This window comes from Macaca fascicularis, chromosome 2 (genome assembly GCF_037993035.2).
Source record: "Macaca fascicularis isolate 582-1 chromosome 2, T2T-MFA8v1.1".
NCBI classification, from domain to species: Eukaryota; Metazoa; Chordata; class Mammalia; order Primates; family Cercopithecidae; genus Macaca; species Macaca fascicularis.
In genome coordinates this window covers 91330362-91352719 of record NC_088376.1, presented here as the reverse complement: position 1 = coordinate 91352719, position 22358 = coordinate 91330362, and the positions used below count along the sequence as shown (strand labels likewise).

Genomic DNA, 22358 nt, shown 5'->3' with positions numbered 1-22358 from the left:
TGTGAGCCACAGCACCTCGCCCATAAGTGACTTTCAAGTACAGACAATTAATTTTGATGTCAGAAATCACAACTTTATTAACATAACCACAGAATAGCATCACAAGGTTTGTGTTCTTTTGTTTAGGTATGTCTTACTGAAAGAAAGAAACATGCTTTTAACCCTAGAGCAGGAGGCCAAGCGGCAGAGATTGCCAATGCCAAGTCCAGAGCGGTTAGATAAGGTAAGAATTGGGGGAGGCTGGAGACTGGTATACACGATTACAGCTAAAAGGAGTTTAGCTATGTGGTTCTTGTATTTGTTGTCAAATAGATTTTTTTTTCTTATTTGTTTGAGTTTTAGTAAATGTGAGTAGTGCAACCATCATAGCTCATTTGGAAACATTTCCATCCCCCCTAAAAGAAATCTGATACTCATCTGCAGTCATTCCTCATTTCTACCTGCAAGGTTTTTTTTTTTTTTTTTTTTTTTTGGTGGGGGCGTGGGGGGCAGGAGGGTCTCACTCTGTCACCCACGCTGGAGTGCAGTGGTGTGATATCTTAGCTCACTGCAACCTCCACCTCCCAGGATCAAGCGATTCTCTTGCCTCAGCCTCCCAAGTTGTTGGGATTACAGGCACGTACCACCATGCCAAGCTAATTTTTGTATTTTTGGTATAAATGGGGTTTCACCATGTTGCCAGGCTGGTCTCAAACTCTTGACCTCAAGTGATCTACTCACTTCGGCCTCCCAAACCTACCTGCAACTTCTAACATAAATGTGGACAACTGTTTTTATTTGAGTAGATACCTAGGAGTAAAATTACTGGCTTATATGGTAAATCTATGTTTAGCATTTTTAAGAAACTGCCAAACTGTTTTCTAAGTAGCTATACCACTTTACATTCCTAGTTCTGGTTTAACCATTTCATTAATAACTAGATCAGTTTTTTACTGCTTTTTAAAATACTGTGGTAAAAATCACATAACATAAAATTTACTATCTTGACCATTTTTAAGTGTAATAGTCAGTAGTGTTTAATAGATTAACAATGTTTTGAAAGGTTGGTTACTTTTTTTTTTTTTTGAGACAGAGTTTCGCTCTTGTTGCCCAGCCTGGAGTGCGATAGCGTGATCTCGGCTCGCTGCAACTTCCGCCTCCCATGTTCAAGCAATTCTCCTGCCTCAGCCTCCCAAGTAGCTGAGACCCCAGGCACACACCACCACGACTAGCTAATTTTTTGTATTTTTAGTAGAGACGAGGTTTCACCATGTTGGCCGGGCTGGTCTTGAACACCTGACCTCGTGATCTGCCTGTCTCGGCCTCCCAAAGTGCTGGGATTACAGGTATAAGCCATCGTGCCCAGCCAAAGACTTATGTTTTTATTTAGATTTATGTTTTTACTCGATTGCTTTCAAGATCAACCCTTTATTGATTTTTTTCTGTGGCATAGTAAGTAGTGAGAACAGAATTCAGTTTTTGTAATAGCATTAGTGCTGCTAGCTAACCTTAGCTACTTTAGTTTCCTTTCCTCACGCCAGTCGCAGCCATTGTTACCACACTGCCTTTAAGATGGAAGGACAACAATACCTGGAGAAAATCAAAGAGGAAAAAAATGAAACCTCATTGATTTGCCCTAATTATGGAGAAGGTTATTCTGATGTAGTTAAAGTTGAGTTATATAACATTTTTTTCTTTTATCTTTATTTTGACATAATATTAGACTCACAGAAAAATTACAAGAATAGTAGAAGGAATTCTCATATACCCTTTACCCCGATTCCTCTGTTTTACTGCATTTACCTTATCCTTCTATTCATCCATCACTCCTCCATACACATTATTTTTTCTCAAATGTTTGAGAGTAAGTTGTACACGTGACATCCCTTTATCTATAAAAACTTCATAAAAACCAGGATATTCCCTTATATAACCACTGTGTAATTTTCAAAATCAGGAAATTAACATTGATACAATTCTATTAGCTGTAATCTACAGATCTTATTCAGAGTTTATCAGTTATCCCAAGTGTCCTTTATGGCAAAAGAAAATTCTGCATCATGAATTTTCATGTGTCTCTTTAGTCTAATCTGGAGACTATCTCCTTTAATCTTTCATTGTGTTTCCTGACATTGAACTTTTTTAAAACGATAGGGCCTGGGAGGTTGAGGCTGCAGTGAGCCCCGATTGCACCACCAAACTCTAGCTTCGGTGACCGAGCAAGACCCTGTCTCAATAAATAAAAAACTGAAAGTGCATTGACAAGGATGTTTTATAAAGAACACATTATTTGATGAAAAAGCTTTTGTTATAATGGTGCTGTTATAGAACTTCAACAGTGGATTATCTGCTTTAAATATATATTTCAGAGGTGAACTTCAGCCCAGTAGGTCATATGTACTGCACTTTCTCAATCAGTAGAACCCAAAATAATAGAAGTTTACTCCAGAGAAGCTGAAAGTGACCGTAATTTTTTCAAACTTCAAATATATCTGGTGTTTCCAGTGTTTTGTGACATACTACTAGGAAACTTTATTAAGCAAAAATGTAAAAAAATTTCTCAATATAAGATAGAAACCAAAGATTTGGAACTATTTTAAGGAAAACAGAAAAGAAGAATTATAACTGGGATATAATTCTTATCACTGGGCTGATCTGAGTTGATACCCAGTTCAAGCATATTACAGACAAATTTTACTTACAGAATAATAGAAAAATTAAGGGAGAAATTGTATAATTCTGGCACAATAGCTATGATTGTAACTAAAGTATTAACTATCCATCTGAGATTAAAAAAACCCTCACTATATGTGCTTCTCTTCAGAGTATTAGTACCTATTTATCACACAAATAAATGATATTATGTTACTTCCCTTGTGTTTGAAATACAGAAACAAGGCACATGATAAAAGATTGATTATAATTTTGCAAGTGTATCTTTTTGTCTCTTTTTAAAAAATGTGTTTCAAGGGCTACTCTGTAATATTAATTCTTGGCTGTAAAGAGAAGTGTATACTCTTACCCTGGAACACAGTCCTATTAATTTTATATTCTCTCAACTGACACTTTTGGCACTAAGAAACTTACAGAAAAGATGGGCTCTTTGAGGTTGACTTGTTTACAGTTAGGTATATCTAAATAATACTTCTGATTTTCCTTCACATTTCTTGGCATGAACTTCTGAATGTTAATTCTGTGGACTTGGTAGCCATTTTCTTTCTATCTTTGTGAGCTAACACTGGATTTCAGCTGAAAGCCTCAAGTCTTACCCTTGCTTAGGCAAACTGTTAGTGTAGTTAATCAACAACCAGATTTACTAAAAATTTCTAAAGATTAGCGAATTTTATATAAAGCCCTTATCAGTGTGGTCCCTTTACCCTCCTGAGTTTGCTTGTCTTCAAAATAGAATTTGTCTTAGTCATCTTTTCTTTTTCAGGGATTTTGTAGAAAATAAAATAGTTAAGAGGAAGGCATGTGAATTCAGCTACTGTAAGCCATTTAGTGAAGTTGAGGATAGCAGAAGTGCTGAGTGTGAACCGAGCAGGTTATGGGCCGGGTGCGATGGCTCACGTCTGTAATCCCAGCACTTTGGGAGGCCAAGGCAAACAGATCACTTGAGCCAGGGAGTTTGAGACCAGTCTGGGCTACATGGCAAAACCCTGTCTCTACCAAAAACATACAAAAATCATTCGGGTGTGATAGTGCATGCCTGTAGTGCCAGCTACTTGGGAGGCTGAGGTGGGAGGACTGCTTGAGCCTAGGAGGCAGAGGTTGCAGTGAGCCAAGATCGTGCCACTGCACTCCAGCCCGGGTGACAGAGCTAGACCCTGTCTCAAAAAACAAAAATGAAACAGATTATGAAATAATTTATCTAAATTTGTGGCTTTCACATCTTTTTCAGATCTCATAGTTACCTGGGAGATTATAATCTGTGCTTTTTTTGAGGATTCTTATGAGAAACAAATGTGCTTATACAGTATTTGATATCTCTTGTGATGCTTAAGGGACATACATAACACATAAAATGGCTCTCAGTATGTATTTAGAACTATGAAAAAGTTTGGCCCATCTCACATTACAATCCCCAACATATGAATATTTATGTATAAACAAATATAAGGCCGGGTATGGTGGCTTATGCCTGTAATCCCAGCACTTTGGGAGGCCAAGGTGGGCAGGTCACCTGGGGCCAGGAGTTTGAGACCAGCCTGGCCAATATGGTGAAATCCCGTCTCTACTAAAAATACAAAAAATTAGCCGGGCTTCGTGGCGGGTGCCTGTAATCCCAGCTGCTCAGGAGGCTGAGGCGGGAGAAACACTTGAACCTGGAAGGTGGAGGTTGCAGTGAGCTAAGATAAGTGAGCCGAGATCACACCACTGCACTCCAGCCTGATTGACAGAGCAAGACTCTGTCTCAAAAAAAAAAAATATATATATATATATATAAAAAAACTCTGCCAATGTATACATTATAAAACAATAGAAATCTTAAAGAGGTAAAATTAAATAGAAGTTTAATAGTATCATCTTGCATCTTGATAAATCTTTGGAGATTCTTATCTAGATGGACTGCTATTCCTTTCCCTGTAGTAGCAACAGCTACCAAGCAGGCTGCAATATCTGTGTCTGCATATCAGGGACACAATGATTAGTTGAGACCAGAACATGTCTTTTTTAATATAATGAAAATAGCAAATTGTTGTCACTTCTTATTAGCTCATTGAGTTTTGAAATAACATGAATCAAATTGGGTCTCCAAAAAGAATCTATATAAGTGTATCTCACTCCAAACAGACCTAATATGTGGAAATAGATTTGTAGTTAAATAAAACTATAAACTTTTTTAAAAACATAGAAAGTGGTAATCTAGACACCCATGTAGACATACTTGTGCCAAAAAGATTTTTAGGAAATACTTAACAGAGTGGTTCTTTGGTATAAATATTCATCATAAGTTTTCTGTAGCGGAGTGTTTATACATTCTCTTTTTTTTGGAATTTTGTAGTAGGTGATTGTTGAAATTGTATCTTTCTATTCTCCTTTCAGGTAGTAGATTCCATGGATGCATTAGATAAAGTTGTCCAGGAAAGAGAAGATGCCCTAAGGCTTCTTCAGACTGGCCAAGAAAGAGCCAGACCTGGTGCTTGGAGAAGAGACATCTTTGGAAGAATCATCTGGTAGGTAGTTACGCTGTGGGTCTTCTAAGATGAGAGTGGAAATCCATGCCTCATTCCCCTGCCCAATATCTTAAAAAAAAAAAAAAACACTTGCACCGTATGAGATATATTAGTGATATGTCTAATAAAAGAAGAGGCCCCACACTCCTTTGCACTTTAACGAAGGGGGATATGAATGAAGGTAGCTTTATCTGGTAAAACCAGCCCAGACATCCCATTCCCATGATTCAGTTACCTATAAGTCTTTATTGTAGTGGTTCGTAGTCTTACATGAATCACAAGGCCTTTTGAGACTTTGATGAAAGTTATGGATCGTTTCCTCAGAAGAATGTACATGCACACGTATCATTTCAGAAGGTATAAAATCCACGAAGCTAACTTCAGGACACACACCTGCCCTCTTTGCCCATTGAGAACCTGGAACTATTTTTTTTAAAGTCTCAGGGAATGTCACATGAACCAGTTTCAGTTTGCTCCCGTTGCCATCAGGATAAACCCTAGGACAAGTTATGAAATAGTTTATTTAAAAAAAAAAAAAAAGAGAGAAAAATAGTTTATTTATTTTACCTCCTTGTTTCTCCTACATTCATATCCCAGAGTCTTGTCGGCCTTTGGGAAAGGATCTGATAATCAGCATTCATGCTGAGGTGTAAGTAACTAAGAAGACCTGGTGTAAATAAACCTCATTCGGTGGGAAGGCTGTTCAACCCAAAGGTAAATAAACTTCCGCTCAGAAGGAGGTTTATTTATCTTTGGGCTGAACAACCAAGATGAAGCATCATTAGACTTTTAAATGTAGGCAGAATGGGGAAGGCATTTTGGTTAGAGACCTTCCCTGTACTCTTGACATTATACCACTTAACTCATAGCTCATTTGGTAGGTTCTTTCAATGGAGTTTAAGTCCAACACAGAAAAGAGAGAAATTGCCAAAACATCTCACTAAAAACGTTTATCTGTTTTATTTTCTACTAATTTGTATTTGGACTAACCCATTTGAGGTAAATTAGGAAAGTGAAAATGTATTAAATGTTTTCTTTAAGGCAAATAACTTTTTGCTTTATTGGCAGGCACAAGTTCAAGCAGTGGGTTATACCTTGGCACCTAAATAAAAGATACAATAGGAAACGATTCTTTGCCATGCCTTATGTGGACCATTTTCTCAGGTGAGCACAAGTACTCTTAATAAAACATACTATCTTTATACCAGATGACATAAAGAAAGTCATAAAGACATAAAGACATAAAGAAATATGACATAAAGACATAAAGAAAGCTTTCTTTAAATTTTAATTTCTGTTATTACATAAGTATTTTTAAAAATAGAAAAGTCAGGCCGGGTGTGGTGGCTCACACCTGTAATCCCAGCATTTTGGGAGGCCAAGGTGGGTGGATCACGAGGTCAGGCGATCGAGACCATCCCAGCTAACACAGTGAAACCCCGTCTCTACTAAATATACAAAAAATTAGCCGGGCATGATGGTGGACACCTGTACTCCAGCTGAAGCCAGGAGGCAGAACTTGCAGGGAGCAGAGATCGTGCCACTGCACTCCAGCCTAGGTGACAGAGTGAAACTCCGTCTCAAAAAAAAAAGAAAGAAAAACAGGAAAGTCAGGTAAAAAAGAAAATTGAAGTCACATATAAGCTCACTATCAGAAATAGCCACAGTCAGCCAAGCGCGCTGGCTCACACCTGTAATCCCAGCACTTTGGGAGGCCACGGCAGGCGGATCAGTTGAGGTCAGGAGTTTGAGACCAGCCTGGCCAACATGACGAAACCCTGTCTCTACTAAAAATACAAAAATTAGCCGGCCGTGGTAGCATGCACCTGTAATCTCAGCTACTTAGGAGGCTGAGGCATGAGAACTGATCGAACCTAGGAGGTGGAGGTTGCAGTGAGCTGAGATTGCACCACTGCACTCCAGCCCGGGTGACAGAGTGAGATTTCGTCTCAAAAAACAGAAAAAAAAAAAAAAAAGAAATAGCCACTGTTAACATTATAATATGTATCCTTTGAAAAGTTTTATTGCCTTTCTATTCTTGTATCTATATGTAAATGGAAAAATTTCTCCTCTTATGTTAAAATGAAGGTCCAAATAATTCAGTTGCATACAGTGTGAGTTCATGTTATTCGAAGGCTGTTGAAAAGAAAATGGGGCTAGAAAGAGAAGTCTGTTGTATTATATGTAAACTCATGTTGTCCTGCAGAATGTTGATCTCCAAATATTTCCTTTAGCACATTTTTCCTGCATTAGGTTTATCATTGAATAGGGAGAACATAGGGCTTCTGTTATGATAGAGGAGCGCGTGTTCCCATGAACCACTTGCTGATAACTATACAAACTTAAGATTTTTTTTTTAAAGAGCTATTTTAAAACACTTGGGCCATATCCAAAAGGAGACAAAGCCAGAGGATAGAGTTTAATCCCCAAAACTGCAATTAGAAGGGAAAAGTATTGCAAGTTAATGGTTTCCTGGGCCAAGGGTGCTACTCAATTCCCATTGCTGTGGCTCCAGAGAGAGGGCAGAGGAACCAAAAGGCTCCTGGCTAAGGGTGCTAGAAGTCAGAATTCAAGGCTGGGAAGGCAGCTAGAAAATTAAAAGGGAAATCGTAGCAGCACAAGAACCACAGCTTTTAACAACTCTCTTGAATAATACATTCTGCTTTTAGCAAGTTCCTCAAAAACTGATTCTCTCCCGCCCCCCACCACGAAAGATTTTCATACCAAAACAAACTTTTAAAAACAATTTAAACAGGAATGGAATGTATCTTTAAGCTTGGCTTTAAAGTGTTTAGTGTACCTTAGAATCACATTTAAAATTACTTATCTTCCCTACTGAACCAGCTACCTCTCCTCATTTCATGTGTAGTACATCCAGTCTGCATGGCACTAAACCATCAGTCGTCTTTTTCATCACCATTGCTGTATATTTAATCAGTCCTTGATTTAATTCTTGCTGCAGAATGTCTCCAGGATCTGTCTTTTCTTCTCCCATTGTCTTTGCCCTAGTGCAGTCTCTGTCTTTATCAAATTGAATTACCGCACATCCTCTTGACTGCAGTCCAATCAAGTATTGCTTCCTGGCTAATTTTCCTCAAGACTTTTTTTTTTTTTTTTTTTTTAAATCACATCAGGGCTGTTCAGAAACATACAGCAGCTTCTTATCTACAGGATCAAATCTTAAACTCTTTTCCTCCCAGCATTCCTACAAGTCTTAGCTACCTACCCTTCATCGAAGTCAGAATTCTTGCCTTGTTTCCTAAATATTCCTTGCTCATTTTCCACTGTTGCTTCTTCTGTGGCGAAAGCTTTTAAATCTTTGCTATTCACATTTAAGACCTAGTTGAGATGCTAAGCAACTGAAGAAATCTGAGTCTGAGATTTCTCCAAGCCCAGTGTTGTGCTGTTTGATCCTTTTGTCCCTTAGTCATACAGGGTGGTTATAAATCACTTTTTTTTTTTTTTTTTTGAGATGGAGTCTTGCTCTGTTGCCAGGCTGGAGTGCAGTGGTGTGATCTCAGCTTACTGCAACCTCTGCCTCCCAGGTTCTAGCGATTCTCCTGCTGCAGCCTCCCGAGTAGCTGGGACTACAGGTGCATGCCACCACGCCCAGCTAATTTTTGTAATCTTAGTAGAGACAGGGTTTCACTCTGTTGGCCAGGATGGTCTCGATCTCTTGACCTCGTGATTCTCTTGCCTTGGCTCCCAAAGTGGTGGAATTACAGACATGAGGCACTGCACCTGGCCATAACTTTTAAAATAATGTATGAGAATGTATCAATCCTGTATCACTTTTACAGGTTTTATACACATTCTGATTTTGTTTTTGAAAGTACCTTTTTTAGCCTCACCTTCAGAATTTGGCATCATCATCTTAATATTCTTAAGAATAGCAAACCTTTATTCCTTCAGATGGGTCTTTGTTTTTGTAAATGGTCAAAATTCAGTTGGAGCAAAGACTGATGAATAGAATGGGTAATCTCATTTTGACTGTAGCCTTTATACTTTTCCTATATATGTGCATATTTTTTACTTCACCCAATTTTCTATGACCTCTCCCACAGCACTGGCATATTGTATTCAGCCTTTTTTTCCCCAAAAAACTCATTTGTAGTAACTTTATTGCTGTATTTTATATAAGCTTATTTCTATTGATCAATATCCTGTAAGATATCAATTTAAATGGAGGTTTGGTATCCAAGCATTTTTTTTCATTTTCAATTTTTACAACTCCCAAGTTGACCCTACAGGTCAAGTAATTTATGTTGTAATTTATGCAGCACATGTGTCATGCCCTGGGATACTGATGTGTGGGAACAAACTCATTTAAGGAATAGTAAGCCTAGCCAGAGCCTAAGAATTTATTTTTGACATCATGAGATATATCCTGAGACTTGTGGGAATTCCCTACTTTCAAATAGTACTCACTCTAGCTTATCATTTCCCTTATACACAGAGTAAAACCCTGCTAAGAGATGATGCTTATTAAGTCCCAGTTTGTTACAGGTTCGTAAGATCGGGACATTCTTTCTAGTCAAGAAACAGGGATAGTTGGTATAGGGTTTCAGATGCTCTTGACTTGTATAGGTTTACAGTGATTACTATTCAAGTTTAATAATATATATAACACACCAAATACAGAGACTGGCATGTTTGAAGCTTTGATGTAATTGATTTATGCATATTTTGATAGTATTGAATAACAAGGAAATATTTTTGTATAAATTGCTTTATGCTTTTTTTATTCTAGACTGGAACGTGAGAAACGAGCCCGCATCAAAGCACGGAAGGAAAATTTAGAGAGAAAGAAAGCAAAAATTCTTCTAAAAAAGTTTCCACATCTTGCTGAAGCGCAGAAGTCAAGTCTTGTCTAAGATGTCTGAACTCTTAAATTTACCATTTTGTTTTTCTTGAATAGTCTGTGTACAAGAGTAAATATGTTAAGTGGTTTATAAAGAAATTCTGTTTTTAGTCAAGTGACTTTAATCAGTTGTTCTAAGTGTGAATATGGCATGCTAATTAGCTAATTTGGTAGAAGCTAATTTACCTCTAAAAATCAGGTATAAAGTTCGGATTAAATTCCCACTTTATGAATTCTGACATTTAAGCAGGCTTTAAATGTCGCCTGCTATCTTAGAGGGTGAAGGTGATGGTAACTGCCACGGCAAAGGCAATAACTGAATTTGAGTAATAATTTTACCTCTGTTGTTAATAGGATATGAAGAGGATGTGGGTACTGCTTCAAAATAATGATAAACACATTCAGTCCTTAAAGTAGTAAGTCACAGTGCACCACAGTCCAAAATTTATTTCTGGAATGGCTAATTTTTATTTAATTCTATAAGCCTAAGGTAAAAAGCATAGGCAGTAACTTTTACTAGTCAATAAAAAGCAATTCTACCAATCCACTGGTAATTAATATACTAAACAGAGTTGGAAAGCATTTTACTGAAAGCAAAATATTTAGAGAAAATAGACATTTATACAAAATTATAAAAATGCTTGTAATAAGAATAAGTGCATTTCAAGGAAAGCACAAACTTATCTTAATTTATAGAGCCAGTTAAAGCTTTAAAAAATTTAAGTGGAAATTGAAATATGCAAAAATGTATAAACATTCTACAAAAGATGGTCATTCTTTTCCTGAGTATACTAAAGCTATGAAACGTAAGGTGACAAAGGAAGGTAGAAGCTTGGGAACTCTTTCTCAAGGGCATTTTCTTTCTACACACTGCTTCCCTCCTTCTTCATATTCTTGCTTGGAAATCCACATCTGTTGAAAAGTACCCTGTAAAATGGAAAGAAATTTATATAATTATGCCTTACTTTTTACTAGAAATGGCTTTTCTTAATTTATTTTTTTGAGAGAGGGTCTTGCTCTGTCAGCCAGGCTGGAGTGCAATGGCGTAATCATAGCTCATAACAACCTCGAACTTCTTGGTTCAAGGGATCCTCCCACATCAGCCTGGGACTCCAGGGGCATGCCACCTTGCCTAATTTGTAATTGTTGTAGAGATGGGGCCTCACGCTATGTTGCTCAGGCTGGTCTTGTACTACTGGGCACATGTGATCCTCCTGCCTCAGCCTCCTAAAGTGCTGGAATTATAGGTGTGAACCACTGCACCAGCCTTTTTTTCTTTTAATATCTTATTTTCATAACTCCTAAACTTTGAATAATTCATTTAAGAGTCCCACCTCCCAAAATAGTACTCGATTATTTCTGTCCTCCTCCAGAACCATACTCCAGAACAGTATATATGGTGTGTATATATACAGTATATAAAGGGGGAGGATGCTGTAAGTCCAGGATGCAGAAAAGTATAAGGATTTTTTTCTCCTTATTCAAGGCAGATGGTAGTCCAAGAAACATCTTACACACAGCACCATGACTTCACCATTTGCTCCAAGAACCAATTCCTGACTTCCTAGACCTCACTGTAGACCTCACTGTAAACTGGGGAATGACCAGAACTTGAGAAGGAATGTTTCGATTTTAAATACATTCCAGACAAGCCCTGACCAGTGCCAATGGGGGTATAATTAGAAGAGGCATGCATATGTTAACATATTTCCACCTCTGTTTGAGAGGGGACATTGAAATTAGGCTGACAGATGTCCACTAATTAGGCAAAGAGGCATTTTGTTATATCAGAACACATAAAACTGGTTATTCTATTAGGTCCTCCGCTCATTTGACAGTTATAAAATGCAAAGACAAATGAAGCACTGGAATTGTTTTTTGTATTTTTACTAAATTTAGTATAATTCAGTAAGAACATTTTTGCAAAGTAGCTCATCTACTAACCAAAGAGGCTAGAATGGAGCCGCCAATCCATGAGCTAAACCTCCGTTCCACTGTTGTATTATTTGCAATCAATTTCAGCCGCATACTCTGAAATAGAAGAATATGCATTAGTTCAATCAAATCTTGTGACTCAACTTAGGAAATTTTTTTTTCTTTCTTTTTTTTTTTAAATAGAGACAGGGTCTTGCTCTCCATATTGTCCAGGCTGGTCTCCAACTTTTGCACTCAAGCAATTGGTCCATCTCACCCTCCCAAAGTGCTGGGATTACATGCATGAGCCACTGCACCCAGCCAGGAAATTCAATTTTGACAGACTTCTGAATGGCTCCCTGTGGTTCAAACACTGATTAAAATACGGTAATTTTGAAATAGGATAACAAATCTCAAATCAATCAATAAATCAATCTAATGATTAGTATTATAATTCAGGTAATGCTCTAGATCTCCAAGAATTTAGAAAATACAAGGCAGATGTCTGTGTGCCTATATATTTAGATATCACTTGTAATAATAGAAATGTGGCATATGTAAAACATTCTTTTATATGGGAAGCTAAAAGACTATTAAATATACAGATTTATAGACATTGTTAGGGCATATGTAACCACTAATATGGGTTTTAAAATTTAATATTTAGTGCAGAACACCTTACAAAAAAACCACTTGAAGTTTTGTTGTTTTTTTTTTTCCTGAGCCAGAGTCTTGCTTTGTCACCCAGACTGGAGAACAGTGGCATGATCTTGGCTCACTGCAACCTCAGCTTCCTAGGTTCAAGCAGTTCTCCTGCCTCAGCCTCCCAAGTAGCTGGGATTACAAGCACGTGCCACCATGTCCGGCTAATTTTTGTTTTGTTTTTTTTTTTGAGATGGAGTCTCGTGCTGTCACCCAGGCTGGAGTGTAGTGGCGCAATCTCAGCTCACTGCAACCTCTGCCTCCCGGGTTCAAGCAATTCTGCCTCAGCCTCCCGAGTAGCTGGAATTAAGAGACGCCCGCCACCAGGCCCAGCTAATTTTTGTATTTTTAGTAGAGATGGGGTTTCACCATGTTGGCCAGGCTGGTCTCCTGACCTCGTAATCCATCTGCCTCGGCCTCCCAAAGTGCTGGGATTATAGGCATGAGCCACCGCATCCAGCCAATAAAAATTTTAAATTTAAAGTTAAAAGATTATAACTGCCATTCTGTTATTGAAGTACTATATAAATTACCTTCTCAAACCGAGTTTTTCTATTCTCTTAAAAGTTATTACAATATACCCACTGATCTTTCTAAAACAAACATATGAGCTCATCAGTCCGCTGCTAGATTTTATCCTGTGAAGAAGGAAGTATTTCCCCCTAGAGATTCAGCATAGCCCCACTGACACCTTGAGGCTTCTAGCCTCAAGAACTATAAGACAATAAATTTCTGTTTTAAGCCACCAACATGTACTTTGTTACGGCAGCTCTAGGAAACTAATCCATCTTTCTAGCCATATTGCTTTCCCCACTTATGTAAAGACTAGAAGCCAACTACTTTGAATTACTGGAACATACCCATCTTCTCTTAATATTTTTGTAAATGGTTTTATTCCCTCCATCTAGATATCCTTTCATAAATTAGTAATGAGTTGAACTATTCATTCAAACTATAGCTTCTTCATGAGGCTATTCTCTGATACTCCTAGCGAGTTAAGTAGTGGCTTCTTGGTGTTCCCGACAGCACCTGGTCCATGACATACTGAACTGTTTAGCATGCTACAGTCATCATTTTCTGCATGTCTAACCATCCTAGTAGACTGAGCCCTTGGTGTGCATGGACTAGTGCCTAGCAAACTATCCATATTTAAATATTAAGTTAATAAATGAGATTCAAATAATTTAAGAGAAACTAATAGATGTTAACTAGAAAAACTTGGTTAAAGGATATTAACTTTAGTGATACTATACCAAGCACATACAAAATATCATGTATCTATTGAAAGATGAATGCTTATCTACAAAATGACACCATCAGTGAGGAAAGATATGACTGAAGAATACCATTAAAGAACAAACAGAACTTACTGGAGGAGTTTTCTGAGACAGCTCTCTATTCAACCTGTCAGTAAAACTCTGTATTAGTGTGTTTCCTCCTGCCACTATTACACTGCCATAGAGACCCTAGGATAAAAATACAAGAAAAATCAGTTCCACATGTTTCCAAAAGTTTTAAATACAACTAAAAATGTGCGCTACTACAATCTTCCCTTTCATTTTTTGGAAATGTTTTACTATTATATAGACCTAATAGCTTAATCCATCGATTCTCCATCCTAGCTGTACATTCAACTCATCTAAGGAGCTTTTAAAACACAAATTCCTAGGGGCAATTACATAAAAATGTCTGGGGATGGGATCCAGGCAAGATTACGTTTAGAGACAGGGTCTCGTTATATTGCCTACATTGGAATGCAGTGGCTATTCACAGGCACAATCATAGTGTACCACAGCCTCAAACTCCTGGGTTCAAACATTCCTCCTGCCTCAGGCTCCCAAGTAGCTGGGACTACATGCCACTGTGCCTGGCAGGCATGGTTTTTAACTCCCAAGATTATTTTAATGTGCATGAAGTTTTAAGAACCACTAACTTAAAGGAATCATTCTAAAAATCATAATTTTTTTGGCAGATAGCTGCCAATATTTAATTAGAAGTACATTCTATAATGACTTTATCTTAGAATGGTCATCTGGAAATATTAATAGCAACCACCAGCCAAAAATTAAAATTACAAATATTTTGAAAAAGAATGCTCATCTGGAAGTTAGGATATTCAAAATTAGACAGATTATTTTATGATTGTGACAGACAATGATAATCTGAACATATTCCTGGCCAAAATGATTGCTACCTTTCTCTTTTGCAGAGGTATATATACATCAGAAGCACATGGGAGCTTTTCCAAAACACACATGCTAAGGCCTCCCCAAATACAAATAAATTACTACTTATATTTACTTTGAATTTGCATGTATGCATCAGAAAGTTAAATGTCAACCTGTTTTAGTGGATAAGTTCCTATTTTTAAAACGTATTTCAAATGTCTAAATCATCTAAGTTTTGAAGTAGAAAATAGAATGCAAAAGTATCTCATTAGTTAAAGGGAGAAATTTCACTAAAAACAAAGTTATCACTGTTGCAATAAATATACTTCAATTCAATTACCTTCCCCCAAAGGTGGAATTGTATTTGCACTAAAAAAATCCCAAACTTATATTACTATTGTCCTAGAAACATCACATGCCTACCAGGTTACCAGGTGAAATAAAGGTAAAATAAAGTATGATTTTCATAGCCACTGAAAGCCTTTTTTGAACAACATAGTAGCTATTAGCACTATGCTTTAAGCAAATTCATTTATTCAAAATCTAGGCAGTATGTGGGTGAGAAGCTGAATTAGGTTTAAATAAGATAAAGTCAGTCCTCAATGTTATCAATATGACCTTGGAAACTGACTTTCAACAAAATGACATGTAACAAAACCAATTTTTTTCCTGAAACAATGTCCTTCAAGGACTTACTGTACATTGTTTCACTTAAAGTTCAGTCTCCAAGAACCTATCACTGATAATGAGTGAAATATATAATATGGAGTTAGTATTTAAAACCTGACAAAGCACAAAAAATATGAAGATCATTTAAAATAAACTTCATGTAAAAGTTACTCATACCATTTAAACCACACCTTCCTGAAAAATAAAAGTAGAAGTTGTACTATCTGTAAGAAAATCACCAACAATACATATTTTGGTTTGCTACATTTCAGGAAATCTCTAGTGCAGCATTGTCTACAGAACTTTCTGTGATGGTGCAAATGTTCTATATCTGCACTGTCTGATGCAGCAGCCACTAGCCACATTTATAATGAGGCTATTACAACTGAAGAATTGAGTTTTATGTTTTTACTTATTTTAATTTAAATTGCCACATGTGGAGGGTAGCTACAAAACTGGACACCATGGCTCTAGAGTTGCACATTTTTCTTTTTCTAGTACTTCATCTTTTTATAGATACTGTTATAAAATGAACTTCAAAGTCAATGACATTGACAACCATTAGGTCACTGTCAACCTAACAATGATTTGGGGGCATTTCAATCCCCTAAAAGGTACCTTTAAACCGTAACAGGAGACTGGCACTTACTGGTCTGATATCAATATCACACATCCCAACACTTGTGGTGACAACATGACTGACTCCTAACATTGTGTTTCCTGATAACCCCTACAACAAAAGAAAACAAGTAGTCACATGGAGGCTCTTCATACAGTAAAGCATATCCAAAACATTTTAGCCACAAAAGCTCTTCACCTATATAGGAAAAGCCAGGCTAATTATGAAAAGCTTTTATACCTTTACATTGGAAGGGTCAAATAATCCTTCTGGAATTTTTAGCCGCTCTGCACCAAAATCACAATTGTAGCCATTGGGGAACTCATAATGAACAGTTGGCATCTGTGCAGCCACTCTGAAAACATGTTAAACAGTATTACACAAAAGACAAAAATAATTCTCTTCAAAATTATAAACTACTAGGGAATTATCAACTTGTAAAAAAATGGGAATGAGAATATTTTAAACATTATTCAATTAAGTACTTTCTATGTTTTCTAAACAAATCCTTTCCTCATTTATAAAGTATACAATTTAAATAAAAAACATACTGTTCATCATAAGTTGAATCCGACACTTGAAGTACCGAAGCTTGAAAATCCTGGATAACACACTGTGAGTAAAAGAAAAAAGTTTAACAAACAAGGTTGAGATTTATCTTTGTAATCCATACTTTTATAATATATTTTAAATACTTTTCAGAATGAAATTGGACCATGTTTCTAGATGTGTAAATCATTTCAACAGTATTAATCTACCTAACAAGAATTCTGAGTATCAAGAAACCTAATTCTAAACATTTGCATTAGAAGCTAAATTACACACATTTAAAAGTTACAACAGTTATGAAACGATGAGAGATAAACAACTGCAGGTGCAGGAACCCCTGCACCACAGTCCTGCATAACAAAACCAATTTCAGAACACCACTTTCTTCTTAAAAATAAGCTAGATTAGAAGCAAGATTTCATTACCTACATATACACATGTGCATATACATCACATTTTATGCAACTTTTAATGACTGTACATAGTATAAAACAGTTTAATAAAATGCTATGAACTAACATGACCTCTAGAAAAATCTTGTCTAATATCTAGGAAAAATGAGTAATCCTAATTTTTCCTCATATATTACATGTACACACACACAAAATCTTTAGGTGCAAAAACTGTCAGAGCTGGGTGCAGTGGCTCATGCCTGTAATCTCAGCACTTTGAGAGGCCGAGACAGGAGGATCGCTTGAGGCCAGGAGTTCAAGACCAGCCTGGACAACATAGTGAGACCCTGTCTCTATAAAAATAAAAAATAAAAAATTAGCCGGGCATGGTGGCGTGCACCTGTAGTCCTCCCTACTTAGGAGGCTGAGGCAGGGGGAGCCCAGGTGTTTGAGGCTGCAGTGAATTACAATTGCACCACTGCACTCCAGCCTGGGTGACAGAGAGAGAGACCCTGTATTTATTTATTTTATTTAATTTTTATTTATTTAGACAGAGTCTTGCTCTATTTATTTAGACAGAGTCTTGCTCTGTTGTCCAGGCTGGAATGCAGTGGCACAATCTCAGCTCAACGCAACCTCCATCTCCCATGTTCAAGCAATTCTCCTGCCTCAGCCTCCCAAGTAGCTGGGATTACAGGCACTCAGCACCACACCCAGCTAATTTTTGTATTTTTACGAAAGACGGGGTTTCACCATGTTGGCCAGGATAGTCTTGAACTCCTTGCCTCAAGTGATCCACCACCTCGGCCTCCCAAAGTGCTGGGATTACAGGTGTGAGCCACCGTGCCCGGCCAACCCTGTCTTTTTTAAAAAAAAAAATATATATATATATATGTATATGTGTGTGTGTGTATATATATACATATGTGTGTGTATATATATATAAATATATATAAAATTATATCATATATATTTATATCATGTATATATCGTGTGTATATATCGTATATATATGTATATATGTATATATCGTATATATATGTATATATATGTATACGATATATACACACGATATATACATGATATAAATATATATGATATATATGATATATATGATATAATTTTTAAAAACCTGTTAGATGTGATCCTTCTCATAGTAATTATGACTTATATAATTTTACTCTTAGTTTCTTTTGCTGGATACACATTAATTTCTATCAACAGAGTAAGCAAACAACCTACAGAATGAGAAAATATTTGCGAACCATGTATCTAATAAAGGTCTAATACCCAGCTTCTATAAAAAACTTAAACAAAAAAACCCACCTCATTAAAAAGTGGGCAAAGGACATTAACAGACACTTCAAAAGAAAACATATATGTGGTCAACAGCATATGAAAAAAAGATCACTATCACTGACCATCAGATAAATGAAAATCAAAACCACAATGATACACCATCTCACACCAGTCAGAATGGCTATTATTTATTATAAAAAAGTAAAAAAATAGGGCTGGGCACGGTGGCTTACACTTGTAATCCTAGCACTTTGGGAGGCTGGGGCAGGTAGATCATGAGGTCAAGGGTTCGAGACCACCTTGGCCAACTAAGAATACAAAAATTAGCCGGGCGTGGTGGCACGCGCCTGTAGTTGCAGCTACTCAGGAGGCTGAGGTAGGAGGATCACTTGAACCCGGGAGACGGAGGTTGCAGTGAGCCGAGATTGCACCACTGCACGCCAGCCTGGGCAACAAAGCAAGACTCTGTCTCGAAAAAAATAAATAAATAACAGATGCTGCTGACAAGGCTGCAGAGAAAAATGAAAGTTTATTCATTTTTGGTGAGAATGTAAATTAGTTCAACTATTGTTGAAAGCCGTGTGGCAATTCCTCAAAGAGCTAAAAACAGAACTACCATTTGTTTTTTTTTTCTTTTTTGAGGTGGGTTCTCACTCTGTTACCCAGGCTAGAGGGCACTGGTACACTCACGGGTCACTGCAGACTCGACCTCCCAGGGCTCAGGTGATTTTCCCACCTCAGTCTCCCACGTAGCTGGGACTAAAGGTGCACACCCCTACACTTAGCTAATTTTTCTTTTTCTTTTTTTTGAGATGGAGTCTCACTCTGTCACCCAGGCAGGAGTGCAGTGGCACCATGTTAGCTCACTGCAACATCCATCTCCTGGGTTTAAGCAATTCTCCTGCCTCAGCCTCCCAAGTAGCTGGGATTACAGGTGCCCACCTCCACACTCAGCTAATTTTTAAATATTTTTAGAGACGGGATTTCACCATGTTGGCCAGGCTGGTCTCAAACTCCTGACCTCAGGTGATCCACCCGCCTCGGACTCCCAAAGTGCTGGAATTACAGGAGTGAGCCACCGCACCTGGCCCCACTTAGCTAATTTTTCTGTTTTTGTAGAGACAGGGTTTTGCCATGATTCCCAGGCTGGTCTCTAACTCCTGAGCTCAAGGGATCCACCCACCTCAGCCTCTCAAATTACAAGCGTGAGCCACCATGCCTGGCCCAGTACTACCATTTGACCCGGCAATTTCATTACTGGGTATATACCCAAAGGAATATAAAGCACTGTATCATAAAGACACATGTATGCGTATGTTCACTGCAACACTATTCACAATAGCAGAGACATGGAATCAACTTAAATGCCCATCAGTGGAAGACTGGATTAAGAAAATGTGGTATATACAGACCACAGTGAAAAAAAAAAAGAAACAAAGAATGAGATCATGTCTTTTGAAGGAACAGGGATGGAGCTAGAGGCCATTATCCTTAGCAAACTAATGCAGGAGCAGAAAACCAAACACAGCACGTTCTCATAAGTGGGAGCTAGATGATGAGAACACATGGACACAAAGAAGGGAACAACAGACAGTGGGGCCTTCCTGAGGGACGAGGGAATGGAGCAGAAAAAATAACTATTGGGTACTAGGCTTAGTACCTGGGGGACAATAATCTGTATGACAAACTTCCGTGATACGAGTTTACCTATATCACAAACCTGCACATGTACCCCTGAACCTAAAATAACAGTTTTTTTAAACAAAACAAAAAGAAATTAAGGTGTATCTGTGGTGTCAGGTTGTTTTACTAACCTCTTCCCCATCAGTAAGCCATATGTTCAGAGATGGGTTTTTAGTAGAGAATCTCTCATGGGTTCCTTGTTCTGAACAAAAACACATTTTTGATATGGCTGACTGATGCTGGGAAACAGAACATAACTGAGACATACTAGTAGGCCTCTCCAAAACCTAAAACCATTTTCTCAGTCAAAAATGTTCAGAATAGCATAAAACAAAAATTCCTTCCAGGTCTCACCATAGTAATCCAAGTGAATATGTAGTGATTTGCAGAGACATTTGTTTGGCAAATATGAAAAGCATGCCTCTCACAGCAAAGCTCTTTTGTTAGTAAAGTATCATTAAAAATATAGAGTGTAATCCTGAGATCATGCTCTATTTAATCTTCAAAATATATTTAGTAATTTAAAAAAAAGAGCTTGAAAATATAAAGTGCTCATATTTTACTCAAGGATTTACAGCCTATATATAACTTTTTTTTTAACACTCACGCAAAAAGCCTATAACATTTTTGTAAAGAGAATGAGGGTTACTTACATTACACATATAATTGTGCCAAGACCTTGTAACCTGAGGCAACTTCTCTTTTCTTTTCCAGTTTGCTGGAGATCCTTCACGAACAGCTTCCTGAGAGTACCAAGAGATGCTATGTTAATGGAGTTCATTTCATAGGGGTGGGGGAGCTAGAGGTAAGTTCTAGAAAGAAAATTCAATACTTACTTTTGATGCAATCATATATGGAGGAACCAATTCAATATTCATTTCTTGGAAGAGTTCTCTGCATTGCATAGTAATAAAGTCTCCAGCAAGAGGGGATTTCACAATGCCTATGAAACAGATGAGACAAGGCTAAGAGAGCAGTTAAGTCCAAACTTCCTAGAACGAATTTCCCCTACGGGTGTATTTATATGAATAACTTTTTCAGGTAAATGAACTATCCTTCAACACATAAATAAAGCAATGCATCAGTTTTAAATACACATTATATACTAAAGATTTTTAACATACTTAAAAATGATCTTATTCAGAAACTGATATGCTTTAAAAGTGCTACTCATCATTTTATTTCATTATGTGCGTCCTCATAACACCTAAAATCATCTCAGTGTATCCTGGTTAAATACATTTACCTTGTTGAAGGACATAGCCATCGTGGACTGGAATTGCAGTGGTATGAGTGGCTCCACTGTCCAAAATCAGCCCAGTAGAACGACCATTAGCAAATCTAGTTTAAAACATTAAGGAAAAGAAAGTATCAAGGCCGCTAAAATAATGTTTATTGTAAAGGGCAGGCTCTTATATTTCAGAAACTATTTCTTAAACATCTATCTCATAGTTAAAAATGTATTACAGTGAATCTAGGGATAAAAATTGGTATAAAATAATATTTATGGCTTAAGAACAAATAGCAAGAGGCAGGAATTCTAGAATGGAGGTATCAGGAACTCAGGGAAACCTTTATCCTAGAAACAGCTACTATTAAGCTGGTCAAAATTAACATAATCATTGAAAGTCTCTGGAGACTGATCAAAGCGCTTACAACAAACTGAGATGCATTTATTTAACAAAATGTACAGAAACTTGGTAAGAACAGTGGGAGGTTGTGACAACTGAGCTAGGGACTATAACCATTCTCACATAGCATTGAAGAGGAGCTGTTTCAGCAGTTTGGCAAAGCCATATGGCAGTTCCTATCTCCTCTAACTCAATGGGCAGGAAAACTATGCCAGGTGAATTCCACAGTTGGTGAATATTGGCAGATCCCATTTTCCACATTCTGTGCTGCAGAAGGCCTATACTACCTGAATATACTAAACTGAAGTTTAGGAGTAGGGGCATTCACTCATTCATCAAATATTTACTGAGCGTCTATTAGGTGTCTACTAAGTCTGGTGCTTAATAAGGAGGGAGGGAGGAAAGAGGGAGGCTGCTCACCTGGCACTAAAATTCCTTTAACACAGTAGACACACAATGGTGCACCAAAACTGCCTTTTCCCTGAAGGTTATCCTGTTTAGTGAAGTAGATGATCAATAAAGCTGTAAAAAGAAAAGCTCACGATGTCCCAGGGAAGGTGGTGGTGTAAAAGAGAAGCCTATTCCTGGGATATCCAATTGTTAATTATGGGGAAGGGAATATGGGCAAGAGTAGGAGCATGTGGGAAGACCAGGAGGCAAGAGAACACAGCGAGGTCAGAGAACTGCAAGCACCTCAGTACGGTCTGAAAGTAAA

At 37.5% G+C, this 22358-nt stretch overlaps 2 protein-coding genes across 8 annotated transcripts in view; one reads left to right on the top strand and one right to left on the bottom strand.

Annotated features, from left to right (window-relative positions):
- Nucleotides 1-10783, top strand: part of MRPL47 (mitochondrial ribosomal protein L47) — a 16532-nt gene extending 5749 nt beyond the window's left edge. For 3 of the 4 annotated variants that reach the window (XM_045386595.2, XM_005546448.5, XM_045386594.3), the window contains 4 exons: nt 127-223; nt 5026-5156; nt 6225-6320; nt 9907-10116. In XM_045386595.2, the coding sequence (XP_045242530.1) occupies nt 152-223; nt 5026-5156; nt 6225-6320; nt 9907-10030 (423 nt within the window). In that variant the 5' untranslated portion in view covers nt 127-151 and the 3' untranslated portion in view covers nt 10031-10116. Of the gene's footprint in view, nt 1-126; nt 224-5025; nt 5157-6224; nt 6321-9906 lie in introns of all 4 variants that reach the window. The other variant, XM_005546446.5, reaches the window with a different exon arrangement.
- ACTL6A (actin like 6A) overlaps nt 10462-22358 on the bottom strand; it is a 26712-nt gene continuing 14815 nt past the window's right edge. For all 4 annotated transcript variants that reach the window (XM_065540216.1, XM_045386589.2, XM_074031432.1 and 1 more), the window contains exons 6-14: nt 21259-21353; nt 20849-20955; nt 20666-20755; nt 16641-16702; nt 16330-16444; nt 16120-16200; nt 14004-14099; nt 11962-12048; nt 10462-10944 (exon numbers count right to left, since the gene is read on the bottom strand). In XM_065540216.1, coding sequence (XP_065396288.1) covers nt 10864-10944; nt 11962-12048; nt 14004-14099; nt 16120-16200; nt 16330-16444; nt 16641-16702; nt 20666-20755; nt 20849-20955; nt 21259-21353 — 814 coding nt within the window. In that variant the 3' untranslated portion in view covers nt 10462-10863. The remainder of the gene's footprint in view (nt 10945-11961; nt 12049-14003; nt 14100-16119; nt 16201-16329; nt 16445-16640; nt 16703-20665; nt 20756-20848; nt 20956-21258; nt 21354-22358) is intronic.